This window comes from Marmota marmota, unplaced genomic scaffold (genome assembly GCF_001458135.2).
Source record: "Marmota marmota marmota unplaced genomic scaffold, marMar, whole genome shotgun sequence".
NCBI lineage: Eukaryota > Metazoa > Chordata > Mammalia > Rodentia > Sciuridae > Marmota > Marmota marmota.
This window is the reverse complement of record NW_025999899.1, coordinates 1,466,901-1,481,294: the sequence shown is the minus strand read 5'-3', so window position 1 is coordinate 1,481,294 and position 14,394 is coordinate 1,466,901. Positions and strand designations below refer to the sequence as shown.

Below are 14,394 nucleotides of genomic sequence, written 5' to 3'. Positions count from 1 at the left end.
GCCCCAATTAAGCCTCTGGTCCCCTCCCCTACCCCGACCGAACATTCTGCTGCGAACATTTTCCCTCACGCAAGTCTTTGGAAAACATTTTCAATGGCTCTATTATAGACCACGGTATGACCCTGGCATAATTTAGCCATTCCCACCTCACAGGGTATTGGGAGCCTGCTTTTTTGGCCAAATGAGCATGAGATAAAGCTTCCACGGGGACTGCCCTGCAGCCTCCGTACCACCGGCCTTCCTGGAGAAGAGGGCTTGGCCTTCAGAACAGGAAAGCACTGCCAGACATCCCAGAATGCACCGCTTTCACCACCCTCAATGTTCAGGAGACCAAGGTCAGATGAATTTCCAACTGCTTTCACATGCCCAGACCTCAAGGCTAGAGGTAGAATTCAGACCTGGGGTAAAGTGGGCCAGGCCTGGGCATTGCTAACCAACGTCTTCAAGCAAGCCATGGGGCTCAATCAGGGGTGCTTTCCCCTCCAGGGCCCTTTGGCAATGTCTGGAGTCTAAAATTGTCACAAGTGAGAGGAGAGTTGCGGTTAGTATCTAGTGGGCAGGGGCTAGGGAGACTGTTAAGTATCCTCTAATGCACAGGCAGATCCTGAAACAAAGAATTCTCCAACCTGAAATGTCTTTCCCCCACCTTGCCTAGGGTGAAGCAAAGCCCCTACCAGGAATCTGCAGGGCTCAGGGGCTGCCAGCCCAGAAGGCTTGAGTCTAAGTTATAGCAACATCCAAAGGCTAGACAAGGGAGCAGGGATAGCTGGTCTGGGAACCAAAGGCTGACTCTGCTGGGTCAGCGGTCATTGTAGTGGGATGCACGATATCTGGGTACCATTCATGCCCTTCCTGGAATCCCTCACTTTATAGCCAGGTCATCATCGGTTGACTTCTGTGGCTGCTTTGTCAAGGCACAAAGGAATGCTGCCTTCCAGAGGGATCCACGGGAAACTCCCCTTCTCCTCTGGCCTGATGTTTCCCCCTACCCCCCACATGCCTCCTCATCCCCCCAGCTGATGCCCACGTCTCATGTGGATTCTGCTCCTGGAGCATCTCTCCGATCGACTTCCTCCTTCATCCGCTCTACCCCTCTCCGTGTTCCAGAATAACCTTCTGGCAGCTGTGCAGTATCATGTGGGTCATATGACTCCTTCCCTGCCACACCCTCAGGAACTCCCTCTCTTTTTCCCCCCTGAAAAAAAGTCTGAATTTTAAAGCAGACATCTCAGTCTTCTGCAACTTGTCCCCACCCTACGTTTCACGCCACCCCCAGGTAGCCCTCCACTCTGGCAGGACTGGGCAGCTTCCCCACCATCTTGGTCCCATTCCACAGGTGCCACCTCTCACAAGGCACTCCCTGCTCCACTCACCCAACCTGCTGACCTTGCCCAACTGCTCCAGCTCCCACCTCCCTAAAAGGGGCCATCCTCCTCCCTTCTAAGCCTCCCTCTCAGTTTCCTTCACCTGCTTCAAGCACTGGCCTTACTCTGCCAGGAGTGAGTCCCCTGAGTTCCCATCCCAGCCCCTCCTCAGACATGAGCCGGGTGTGATGAGTGGGGCCAGTGATTACGGATCACTAGACTCTGCAGGCACCCAGCATCTGGCTTCACCCACTATAAATATCAGCGTATGTGTTTTGCCAAATTTCACTCCACGTGCGTTTACTAAGTCGGGCTTTCAACTTTCAAACTGGAAATAGTGACTCTTCCTACAGCTGCAAAATCCTGCAGCTCTAAACAATGGGACCCGAGGAAACACCCACCCTCCCATCCGACAATACAGATGGGCCAGATGAGGGAGACGCTGTCACGCGGAATCCAATGCTGCAGGCACGGAGGGCACAGGCACAGGAGATGCCTTTCCCTACGGTCTGACCAGAATGATTCCCAGCCACATGTGCCAGAGCTGAGCAGGTAACTCGTCCTTGAAATGTATCACAAGGGGAACTGGACAAGGTGCTAAGGTCTCAAATGGCTTAAGATCCCCAAGAGCCTGTGGGTATCTTTTGGCACAGGCTCCGCTGTGAAATTGTAGCAACCTGGATTTGTGCCAGTAAATAGGAAGGAAAGCTGAAAATAGAAGTTTGAAGAGTTCTAGATCTTGAAAGTCTTGCCTGTGACCACAAGGCAGGACCCTCTGGGTTCTAAGGGGCTGGCCAATCAGTGGTGCTCCTGGGGTATCTGCCTAGGATTGGAATCCACCCTTCCCATAGATGAGGGTTACCAGGGTGGCACAGTTGTCCTCACTCTTCACTGGAAGGGAGATACAATTAGTATAACCTTTGCTAAGGGCAACCTGACAACTCTTGACTACAATGACAGACACACTCTTGAACTCTCCTAGGGTTGTTTTATTTCCTTACAGATTCACTCAGACAAAATGACCCCAGGATAGCCAATGCCATGTTGTTGTAACAGCAAAAGACTAGAAATAACCTAAATGTTTAACAGGCAGGGGTGGGTTAAATAAATTATAGGCCATCTGTGTAATGGGGAAAAAAAAGATGGAGAAATCACTTTCTCTGCTGATATGGAACCATCTTGAAGATGGATAGTCCAGTGGAACGGGTTTGGTGCAGAATCGTGTGCGGGGCTCTATACCATCCGGGGGGTTCATAATGACATTGAAGAGGATGCAATTGCTTGAATATTCTGTCTCGGAAAGCAGACAGCTGTGGGCTGTCTGGGAGGATGGACGTGAGTGGAAGGACTCAGGAGTGAGGAGCTTCCCGCCAGGCCCTCTGGTATCTTTTTATTGTGTTACATGTGAACAGATTATCCACTCAAAGCCATCTGAAGTGCTCAGGGCACACAGCCATGGTGACAGCCCATTCCCTCTCCTGTTTCTTCTCATATTTTCTGCCACTTACACAGAGTGGCAGCGAGGCCCTGGTGTCAGGAGACAGGGCTGTGAAGCTAGTTGCTTGGTGCCTGGGTGTGGACATTCCCACCTTGCAAGCCTGTGCTGCCTCTTGCAGCAACCAGAAAGGAGAATGTCTCCCTGGCAGAGCCCCTGGGAGGACTGAGGCAGATGACTCATGCCCAGCACCCAGCCCTCAGCAGGAGCCCTGCAGGGCTGCTGATGGAGGGAGCCAGCCTCAGCCTGTGTGACCAGTGCAGCTCCTTGATCCCAGTGGAGGGTTCCTTCTGGGGAATTACTCAGAACTGCAGATGTGAGGTTCACCTTGAGGGGGTGGTTTGTTCCCCTGAGGGTACAGGCAGGAGCTGGCGGCTGAGCATGCATCCCGACTGCCTCCCCCAGAGGTCTGCCTCCCACAGGTCCGCAGGCCAGATGTCTGCAAATCAATAAACTGGGTGCAGAGCTGGGTGAATTTTTGTGTCCTGTGGACTCTGATCCCCAAGGCATCCTTGGCAGTGGCTTTAGAAATGCTGGTGATGCAGTAGAGCTGCTTCAAAGGACACACTCAGGCAAGAGGGAAGCCCCAGTGGAAGCTTTGTTCTCCATGCAGCCTCAGAGGAAAGCTCTCCAGGCAACCGAGGAACACAGGAAGCAGGAAGAGGGCAGCTCCCGGGGCGTGTGGGGTGGGGTGCAGCAGAGGATGTGCTCATATAGGCCCGAGGACATCTGCTTCACTGAAGCCCCTCCCCCGTACCCACTGAACCAACAGCTGACTGCGGAGCTGGCTGATGTCAAGCCTGGGCTCCACCGCTTACTGGCTAGGTGACCTTGAGCAGACTACTTGGGCTCTCTGCCACAGTTTCCTCACCTGGAAAATGGAGTTGACCTCAGTCCCTACCCTATAGGATTCTTAGAAGGAGTAAAGGAGTTAGCCACATAAAGTGCTTGGGATGGTACCTGGCATGAAATACATGATCAGTAAATGTCCCCTTCTCTTGATCATCATTGTCACCATCATCGTCATAGTGAAGGCCCTTGCGAGGTTTGGATATGAGATGTCCCCCAAAGCTCACGTGCAAGATGTCCAGAGGTGAAATGATTGTATGAGAGTTGTAACCTTATCAGGGGATCAATACACCGATATGGGTTAACCCAGTGGCAGCTGTAGGCAGGTCAGGTGGAGCTGGAGAAGGTAGGTTACTGGGTTGTGCCCTTGGGGCTTTTATTTTGTCCCTGGTGAGCAAAGTGCTCTCTCTGCCTCCTTGAGCCGCCTTCCTCCACCATGCCCCTGCTCCATGCTGTGCTGTCTCACTTTGGGCCCCGAGCTATGGAGTTGGCCATCTATGGACTGAGACCTCTGAAATCAGGAGCCCCAAATAGACTTTCCCTCCTCTACGTTGTTCTCATCAGGTCTTCTGGTCACAGCAATGAAAAAGTCACCCAACACAGCCCTTTTCTCTCCTTAGTCCTGTTCTATTATGTAGATTAAGTACCACAGTCCTGTCAAGACTACTGAAACGCAGCACACCCAGGTAGCCCTGGACCCCAGCCCAAGACCTCATTGTTCTCTGGACACTGTTTGCTGAGTCTCCCAGCCTTTTGTCACACACTTCTGGCCCTGCCTTTTGCAAGCCCCCTGTGTCCTTGTTCAACTCCTTCTACTCCTGAGCTAGCATGCAATGTGGGGACAGTGGCCTTGCGTGCTTGGTCCAGTGCTAGCAGAATCACCCTCCATTCCTCAGTCTGGATCCAACCAAAGGAGCAGGTGTGACCATGACCCCTGCAGTCAGATTTGCAGCCCAACATCATCGGTGCCAACAACAGAAAATCCATCAGCTATCCCCAAGTCCCAAGCCAGCATCTTCACGCATCCAAACCAAGTCAATTTAACATCTGACACTTGTGCAGAGCTCGAATCCAGAAAGGCACATTCCTTCCAGCTTTATAGCCTTCACCGACAATTCCCTACCTGGCCTCAAACAACTGGCATCCTCTGTGCAACAGGTGCGTGGCCTGCCTCCCTCCTGTACCCACTGCTTAGCTCCCACCTGGGCCAGAGCAGACAAAGGCAGCTCAGCACGGGCACCTGTCCTTTCCCCGCAGACCACCACACATGCTGGATCCTTAAAGGGCTGAGAAATTATCACGGATCTTACTTTCTGGGAACAAAATCCTGAGCACGTCTCCACGGTCACATTGGCCTCCACCAGGGAGGTGGGGAAGGTTTGCGTGACGTTCTCTGGCAGTCGGAAGCACCCTCGGTAGGTAGCAGTCCGCCCTGGGAGGAAGGAAATGGGTTTGTGGTGAGAAATGGTGTCCACGGGTGCTGATGCCTGTTACAAGGGCAAATGTTGACTTTGGATCTTGAGAAAGGTGTAGGCATACTCAAGAGGGGCAGAACTCAAGTCAGGCAGAGAGACAGTCCTGGAGAGGGTGCAGTCAAGATCCTGAAGGAAACCAGGCACAGGACCTTGGTTGTCCAGGGTCACTGACAAGGGACCATTTGGCTGAAACTGCTAAGCTCAGGGTTTGCTTTTACCAGATCTCTGCAGATGGTGTCCATCAGTCTTTCCTTTCTTCTCTCCTTCCTTCCCTGGGTTGGGCAATTACTATGTGTCGGAGTCCATGACAGGTGACCTGAGAAGCTGATATTCTAGAAAACTCTATGCCCTCTGAATATAGGCATTAAAAGAAAAGCAGACTTGGAAGTTCGCAATCCTGCTGTGCCACTGGGACCACAAGGCTGCTTTGCTTCTGAGCAAGTTTTGCCTCCCTCTGACCTTGAACTCCCACCCGAATTCTAGGAATACTCCTGACACCTGTGTCACCGAGGAAGCTTCCTGCCAAGTTGTTCTCTAGACCTTCTGGTGGAAAAGCCCAGCTCCCTCGTTGGCTCCCTTGGTGCTGAACAAACCTTCTGGAATGTTCCGGCACCAACTGTTCTTATTTCTTCCAAACTCATCAGAGTTTCTCTAGGAAACATCCTGTTTCTCATCCCACACTCCCTTGAACAAAAGGTCTCCCAGGGCTCAGTCTCTCTACCAGGCTGCTCTGCCCGCCACACCTCCTGTCCAGCAGCAGAATTCCTTTCGCTGGCATTGACCATGGCAGAGAGCACTTTCCATGCCAAACTGCCGAAGCAGGATCAAACCCCGGGATCTGGAAGCCCATCCTGGCTGACCACAGCAGCGGTGGTTGGAAAGTCAGAACTTAGACCTAGTAAGGCATGAATGCAGGAAAGCAGCCTGTTGCAGAGAAAACAGAGGGACTTAGAGTCCCCGAGGCCTGGGTTCATGGGCAGTCACTGCTCCTAACTAGCTCTGCCATCTTCCTGTGTCACCGGCCCAGAGACTCTGTTTCCTTCTACATGCCACCAAGCTGGGGCTGGCTATTAGTGCACCACATGGCTGAGTCGTGTTTTCCCACACCCACAAGCCTGCCCTGGGTGTGTCCAGGCGGAGGGTGAGGACACACACGGGTCCCACAAGACTGTCCTGTGGCATGGCTGGTCCCCAAGGAACCAACCTGTAGATGCACTGGGTGCTAGGGTGGGACAGGCACAGGGACAAGGCAAGGGGAATGTCAGTAGGACAGGAAGACACAGGGAGGGTAGAGTGACCAGGATCCTAGTGAGTCCCCAGGTCACAGAGAGGGAATCAAAGGGCATCTGCATCTGGCACCCTGAGTGGCCTTCAGCCAGCTGACCCTGACAGAGCAGGCTCCCAGGAAGAGCTGAGTAAATGAAGGAGCTGAGCAGACAAGGTACATGAGGGGACGGCATTGACATGACAGGAGAGCAACACATGGGCTGTAGGGGTCACACCAGCTGTCCCCAGGTACCCCAGATGCGACTGTGAGCAGTCAGGTTGTTGCCTAGAGCTGCCTGTTCCACAGCCTCTCCGTGGCTCTCCAGGTGAGAACCCAAGGGCCACTCAGGACAGAATGACATCATCAAGGGGAAGACATTAATGAGCTCTCAGGACTGAACCCTGAGTCTGACCTGGAAGCTGGTCCATGAGTCTTGTTAGCCAGAAACCGCTGCTAGTTACAATAGTGGGGTCACCTGGTCACCTATGAGAGAGATCCTGTCAGCCTGTCCTCTCAAGAAGGGAGCGGGAAGGCAAGGGTCAACCACATAGGGCTTCACAGCCTGCCCAAAGGGGAGGTGTGGACACCATTTTCCACATGAACCATGACAGCAGGTCTGGCAGACTTGAGATCTGGGGCTGGCCCAAATGACTGGGCCATGTGCCCCTTAGCCAGTGGACAAGAGAAGTACAACACCTGTCTCTGAGAGTTAGTGACAGCAGAGAGGAGAGTGGGTGGCACATCCTAGAGTCCACGTACAGGACTGGTCCTGCTGGGGGTCAGAGGTGAAGGGTAAGGGGTCAGGCTAATGTTTGAATCCAAAGAAATAAAAGATCCAAGAAAGCCAGCCTAGGGCAGCCTGGTCCTCAGGAAGCCCATGTGGATGTCCAGGTGACGGCAAACCTCTGTGCCAAGTCAAGGCCTGGTGCAGGGTAGGTGGCAGTAAGCACCTGTGGAGGTAATGGCCTCTTTGCTGGACCCTTAAGCGGAAGAGCATGTTGTCAGTTTCCCCATCCTGTGCCCATTGCTCTGTCTGGCCCTCCTGGCTTCCAGACATGTCCTGTCTGAATGCAAGGAACACCTGAGTATCCCCAGCTGTCAGGGACAAACACTGGGCTGCTGTCCCTACACTCTGATCCATACAAGGTGGCCAGGGCTGACCTTTAGGTGCACTGTGGTTCTCAGGGATGGGCATCTGAACTGCTTAGAAAACTCAATTGTTGCTAGAGAATCCCCCCAGTAACCCCTCTACAGACTTGGATTTTGACTTGACACCTCATTTCCTGAGTTCTGTCCATTCCTGAACTGATCCATTGACCTCATGGAACCATGGACAGAGGCAAGACCATGAACAGAAGCAGACCATGTCTGGGTTGTGCCACCATGATCTGTAGTTCCACCCTGGCCAGTGGTAACGTAAGTCTCCATCCATGCTGTGGGAGAAGGCTCACTTCTTCCCGGCCTGGCCCTTCCAGTCACAGGAAAAATGACTCCCAGAGCCAGGTGCGGTGGAACACGCCTGTAATCCCAGCGGCTCAGGAGGCTGAGGCAGGAAGATCGCAAGTTCAAAGCCAGCCTCAGCAACTTAGTGAGGCCCTAAGCAACTCAGTGAGACCCTGTCTCTAAATAAAATACAAAATAGGGCTGGGGATGTGTGTGGCTCAGGGGTTGAGTGCTCCTGAGTTCAATCCCTGGTACCAAAAAAAAAAAAAAAAGACTCACCCCCAGCACATGTGAATGTGCACAACCCTGTTATATTTTGTAGAGGAACCTTTTGTTATCTGGTTAAGTAAATCTGAGGCCCATCATCTTATAATAAGGACAACCTTGAGTTTCAACTTTATCTAATTGGGCCCCCTCAGGTGTCATCTCTAATTGACAGTACTCTCCTTGAAATTCTTGTTTGGAGTTATCAGCTTATTCTCCCTTATGGTTGATTATTTTCTCTTGAGTTCTGTAATTTTGAATTGTAAATTCATCTTCAGTGAGAATTTACCTGTGGGAACTCTGAGTGATGGTCCAGCGTTCTCTCTCTCTCTCTCTCTCTCTCTCTCTCTCTCTCTCTCTCTCTCTCGATTTTGCATTTGTCTCTACCAGATACTCCATGCATCCCAGAACCAACTTTAAGGTTAGAATTTTTAGAAACACACAGTATAAATTTGAATCCCAGAACTTGTAAAAATGTATAAGGACTCATTTGTTGAAAAAGTTTAATTTCAACTGAAGTTCAAGTTAAAATAGAGAAGCTTCCTTTCTATCTCCCTGAACTGGTGGGTGACTTATTAATAATTATTTTTTTTCATCGAAATTTCCACTGGTTTATACTTCAGTGAAATGGAGTTCCACTTGATGCAGAGGTTTTAATCCACTTCCCTGTTGGATGACAGGCCCAAGGTCTCATTTCCTGCTCTGCTCAAACAGGAAAAACCTAGACCTTAGTAAGTTTACCAAGACTGATGACCCAGGGCCCTGAGACCCAGGGCTGCAACCATCATCCCCTCCTCCTACCACCGTGGTTCTTACTTTCCTGCTAATGAAAGCTGTCCATTTAAAATGATATTGGCTAACCTTACCCAACATTTCCAGATGTTTTCTAGCTAGAGAACTTTGAGATTCTCTGTCCGCCCTATTGCTAGAAATCTAGGTCTCCTCAGTGGCAGTTTACAAAATAGACTAGAACCAAGAGAAGGTAAGTGAGCTGTCTGAGGTCACACAGCATGTATGAGGCATATCTAGGCCTCCTAATCCTTCCCTCCTGCAAGGCATGTCTCAGTCACGAACTCAAGCAGTTGAGTCTTCAATGGGCCCTGACACCTACCATGACATAGCACCATATAATGAAGATGAGAGAGAAGGGAGGACACAGGATCTGCCCCACATAGTGAGGTTGAGGGGCTATAAGTAGGGGACAGTTGGAGCACGTGGGACATGCACAGTTCAGGGAGAGGCGGGCACACTCACGCTTCCTGGAGCTGGACAGCAATGCGTCCACACGATACACAGAGAGCCGGTCCACAGCCCCGCACACGGTGCCCTTCTCTCCCTTGCACTCCTGGTTGCACTCCTTTAGCCCAACGCGCAGGGCTGGCAGCCGGTTCCCGCAGTAGCAGTCCGCACCGGCCTCCAAGCCTGCGTAGACGTAGGACCTGCAGGGACACGGAGACTGGGTGAGTCCAGACCTTGGCTCAGAGCCCTAGGTGCAGAAAGGTCCGGGTCAGGCATCAACAGATGGGCCTTGAGCCAGGATAAGAGTTGGACGGGAAGCCGAGGTTAGGTCTGGGTGAGGAGGCAGGGAGGATGGCCCACAGCCTGTGGCTGGCCTGAGGAGTCAGTGTTCATCCAGAATTAAAAGTCATCTAGGTAAGTCTAGGGGACCATTTTCCCTTTGTAATAAGTCATTAGCCCCACTGTTCTGTCCTCATCCCTGAGCTTTAGTGACCTCACGTCATAAGATACATGGGGCTGGATCAGCCATGTGCTGGGAACCTAGTTCTCAGCAGGGGACAGGGAGAGCCCTGATATGGAGTGCTTGCCCATTTTTGTGGTGTAAATACTCTCACTGCAGACAATGTCAAGCTAGCAATGTTACAGTTGCACAAGTCAAAACTTTAAGTGTGTCCCAGGCCCAAAGCACCTGCCACTTGTCATATTATAAAGGGGCCGTCTGCCCAGTCCCTGGCTCCGGTCATTTCTCTACCTCCTTTCCCCCCGTTGTAATTGCAGCTGTAAACAAAAAGAGATTGGAAATGGAATGTATTAAGTTTCACATGGGATTGCAACCACAGAAAGTGGTCAGTGTTTTCAAACTCCCCTCTCAGTGGATCCTGGAATAAAAAGCCCCATACTAAAAACCCAGACAGAAGCATCTAGACCTTGTTTGGCCACTTAGTAGCTGTGAGATGCTGGACATCACTTCCTACCTCCAAGTCTCAGTTTCTTTCATTGTTAAGAAACTAAAATGAGATGCTGCCATCTTCAGTTTCAGCTTTATCTAAGCTGCAAAGTGCATCCAATGCAGGAGGGTCTTGTCCTGCCTTTCCTCAGCCTCAGTTTCTCCATGTGAAAAAGGGGACAAATTAATTTGCTACCTAACAGAGCATTGTGGGGCTCTGTGTGACATCAAAATTGTAAGAGGATCTAAGGTGATAGAAATAGATGACAGTGTCCTCTCATGCTGCCTTGCCTGTCCTCTACTCGTGCACAAGCACACATGCACAGTGGACCCTTGCTTGGCACATGACAAATGTCTGCTAACTATTAAGAGAGCTGGCAGTATCCGAAAAAGGAAAACTTGTTATAAACGCAAATAGAAACACTTTTGCTAATGGAGTTGGAAAGATCCTTGGAGAAATCTAGATTAAAACGTCTCATTTTATTTTTAAAAGGTGGGTAAATGGAGGCTCATGGAAGGAAAAAAAAAATCTCACCAAAGTCACACAGCAAGTCCCTGGCACAACTGGATTAGAAAGCAGGTCTCTGGACACTGGCCCAGCACCTTACTTCTGGATGATGGGGATCTGATCTCATCAATTGAGGTCTAAATATATTGGCAGCCACGGCATCACTCTTTCTGGGACTCTCTTCTGACCTTATCTCCAGGGGAGTCAATAGCACAGGGTCCCAGCACTTACCGCTCAGCGCATGCGTCCTGGCAGTGGGTGACGGTCATCTTTCTCAAGTCATAAAACACTACCCCCTTCAGAGTTCTCTCCTGGCCTTCGTCACGGAAGCAGCCAAGGTAGGTTCCTGTGGGAGGAAGGATAAGATCAGGGAGGGAGAGGTCTGAACCATGGGGCCATGCTTAGGAAAAGCCAAGGAGTCTCTAGTCCTGTCTGGCTCAGTCACCTCTCCAGGGAAGAGCAGGGGGTGAGGGCTGCAGCCCAATGCCCGCTCAGTGCAGGAGCCAAGTGGGCATCTGGACAGCTCCATCTTGTTCACCGCCTGCCCCTCTTTAGTAAATGGCCCACTGTCCACCAGGGCAGCCCTGTGAGGAGCTTGGCTCATGCTGACTACTGCTTTCTCCACTACCCACATGTGGATTTGTTTTTATTCATTATTATGATTTTAATTATACATTATACATTATAATTATAGCGTGATGATCCAATAGACATATAGGACGTATCGTATAAATCAGGGTAGTGAGCATTTCCATCTCATTAAACTTTTTAAAAATTATTGACTTGCAATGTAACTGAATAGTTTAATGACCTCCCATGGCCACTACCCCCTCCTCCCCATCCTTAGTCTCTCTAGGCTCAGAGAGGCCCTTCTGCCTCCACAAGGTCTCAAGAGAAAGTTTTGCTGCTTCCATGTGAGGCCAGAGAGAAGACAGGACTCCAGGAAAATCTGATGTCAGGTTACATAAGGAAGAGCTTTCCAACAGGCTAAGAAATTAAAAAAAAAAAAAAAAAAATCCACTGTCCTCTGCTGGTGCAAGCAGCTCTGTTAAGGGGGTAATAAGTTAGGTGTCCTGTGTGGCAATCAATGGGACCAACTGACCACGGAGCCTTCTCTGGTCACTCCGGCACATCCCTGGATGGGGACACTGGGGGACTGCTCCACTGGTGGGTGGGAGTCTGTGACAGCCTATTCTGTTCCGCTAAGGGAAGGAGAAGCCTCCCAGAGACGCACAGAGCAACACAGAGATCAAAAACACCATGCGAACGCGGCACTGGGCAGGTGAATGTCACACACACCACCGTGTTTTGAAGGAACAGAATGCTGGGAATTTGCAAACACGCCATCGCCCGGTCCCCAAGCTGCGAATGCACACCCACAATAGCTGTGCTGAGATCTGGATGGGGCACCTGTGATAAAGAAGCTGCACCTCTCCCTGCATCCTGCTCCTCTCCCATGCCACTGGCAGCGGGCACCACCACCTCCAGGGAATGAGGCTCTCCGGAAGCTGCACACCCAAGGCCTCCAGCAGCCAGCCTGCTGGCTCCCCGATGGAAAGTCCTGATGGTCTACTGCTTCACGGGCTCCCCCAGAGCAGGGGAGACTCATTTTTATTCTTGGGCAAGGAGCTGGTCCAAAGCAGGGACTCAGGGGCCCTGTGCTAAGTGATCTGGAGAAATGGGTCCACCAACCTCATGCTTGAGGCCTGAAACCCAAAGTGGCTTTTCTGTCCATCTCTGATCTGGCTGAATCACTTCAACTGGGCCTCAGTTTCCCCAACTGTCAAATGGATAGTCACCCACCCTCGCTGCCTCCCCTTATTCAAGCTCATTTCTCCTGCCCCACTCCATCACTGCTCCCCTGACACATCCACCCTGTTCTCCCTGCCTGTCCTGAAGACCAAGGGCACACCTGCCCACTCCAGCCCACTGCGACATGTCGCTTCTTTGGATTCTTACAAGTTGTACCTGGAAAACTCATCTGTTAGCCAAGTTCTTGTCATTAACTGTTGCCCTTCACCATCTTGCAAGCCAGTGGGTCTTGTCTCTACATGACTGAAGCCTCCTGGAGCACTGGGGCCAGACCTTGACCCCCACTGATGACCCACCCTGACTCAGCAGGGTTAGGCACAGTGACAATGTCAACACCCAACTCTCAACAGTGGATTACGGCTCCTAAAAACCCACGGATGTTCCCTATGGGTGCAAGAACAGGAGCTGAGAGCTCAGATACAGGGAGGGATGGTCCTGCTGACGGCACCAAGGTGCAATTCTTGAGGCTCTAGTTTAAGAGAGAGGAAGCAGAGAATGACCAAGACGAGAGTAGACTGCACTCCTCACCACGCCAGGACCCCCAAGAGCCTTAGGGTCAGAGGACACAGGGCTGAGGAAGAAGCTGACAGGCATCTTCAATGTCCGCCAAAGTGTCTGGCCATCTTCCAAGCCAGAAGCCTCCCGCGGTCACTCCCAGCAGGCCATCCCCTGGCAACGGGCACTGCGTGCTTCTCTGAGACCCAGGCCCCGCAAGCTTCTCTGTCCTGTCAGCCTCAGGACGATTGCAACCATCATGCTTCACTGCAGAGAACTTTCTCCCAGGACAGCAGGCATGAATTTCCCTCCTCTGCCCACCTACTTAGCAAAAGAAATCTCTTATCTGGGAAATTTTTGATGTGTTGCCCAGCAAAGAAAAACGTCCATTAAAGCTTTCAATTAAAAATCCAAAACATGAGCTCAGGGAATGTTAAACATTTATCACTGTAGCTGGGACATTAGCCACAGGGTTTTAAAAGTGGCCCATCTCAAGACTTTCCAAGGCTGAGGTTCCAAGGTTTCTGGGCAACCGGATGGAAACAGCTTTGGGCAATGGGTTGACTTAGGTTCAAATCCCTGCTCCACCACTACCTGGCTATGTGACCTGGGATGTGCAGCTTCCCCTCTCTGAATCTCAGCTTTCCCATCGGTAAAATGGGCACAGGGTGGCAATTCCACAGGCTGGTTTTGAAGATTGCAGAAGATAACACATATGAAAGGTCAAATGCAAGGCCTGACACAGGAACTACCCAGGTTTCTAGATCATTATTAATAATGAAAATTTCTCAATGACTTTTCTTTCCTGAAACTCATATTCTTTGCCATGAAAACGGTGAGGGTGCCATCAGAAGGCTATGATTAAATTAAATGAGAAAACAGATGTAGCCTGTATAGAGCTGTGCCTGGTACTTGACAGATGTTCAAGTAAGCAACAGCTATTATCATTCTGATCCTCCCCTCTAACCTGGGACCTAGCGTGACAATGGATCCATAAATATTAGCCAAATAATGAGCATGCCATTAAAAGAGGAGGGGAAAAACTGGTTCCCAGGAGTCAGACTCCAGTTCTTCTTCAAACAAGGAGTGGCTAGCAGTTACCAGCTGGCCAGTTATGGACCTGATCAACGTAGAGAGGAAGCCCCGGCCTCAGATGCAGATGGCCACTCTGGTTTGAGAGGAGCAGGTGAGCTCTTTCATCCCCAAAACACCACAAATGTTTTCTCTAACTCGCCGA

General features: G+C 51.0%; 1 protein-coding gene across 1 annotated transcript in view; it reads right to left on the bottom strand.

Annotated features, from left to right (window-relative positions):
• Wscd1 (WSC domain containing 1) overlaps nt 1–14,394 on the bottom strand; it is a 43,263-nt gene that overhangs the window by 15,341 nt on the left and 13,528 nt on the right. The window contains 3 exon segments of the mRNA XM_015506010.2: nt 5,019–5,140; nt 9,412–9,596; nt 11,082–11,196. Coding sequence (XP_015361496.2) covers nt 5,019–5,140; nt 9,412–9,596; nt 11,082–11,196 — 422 coding nt within the window.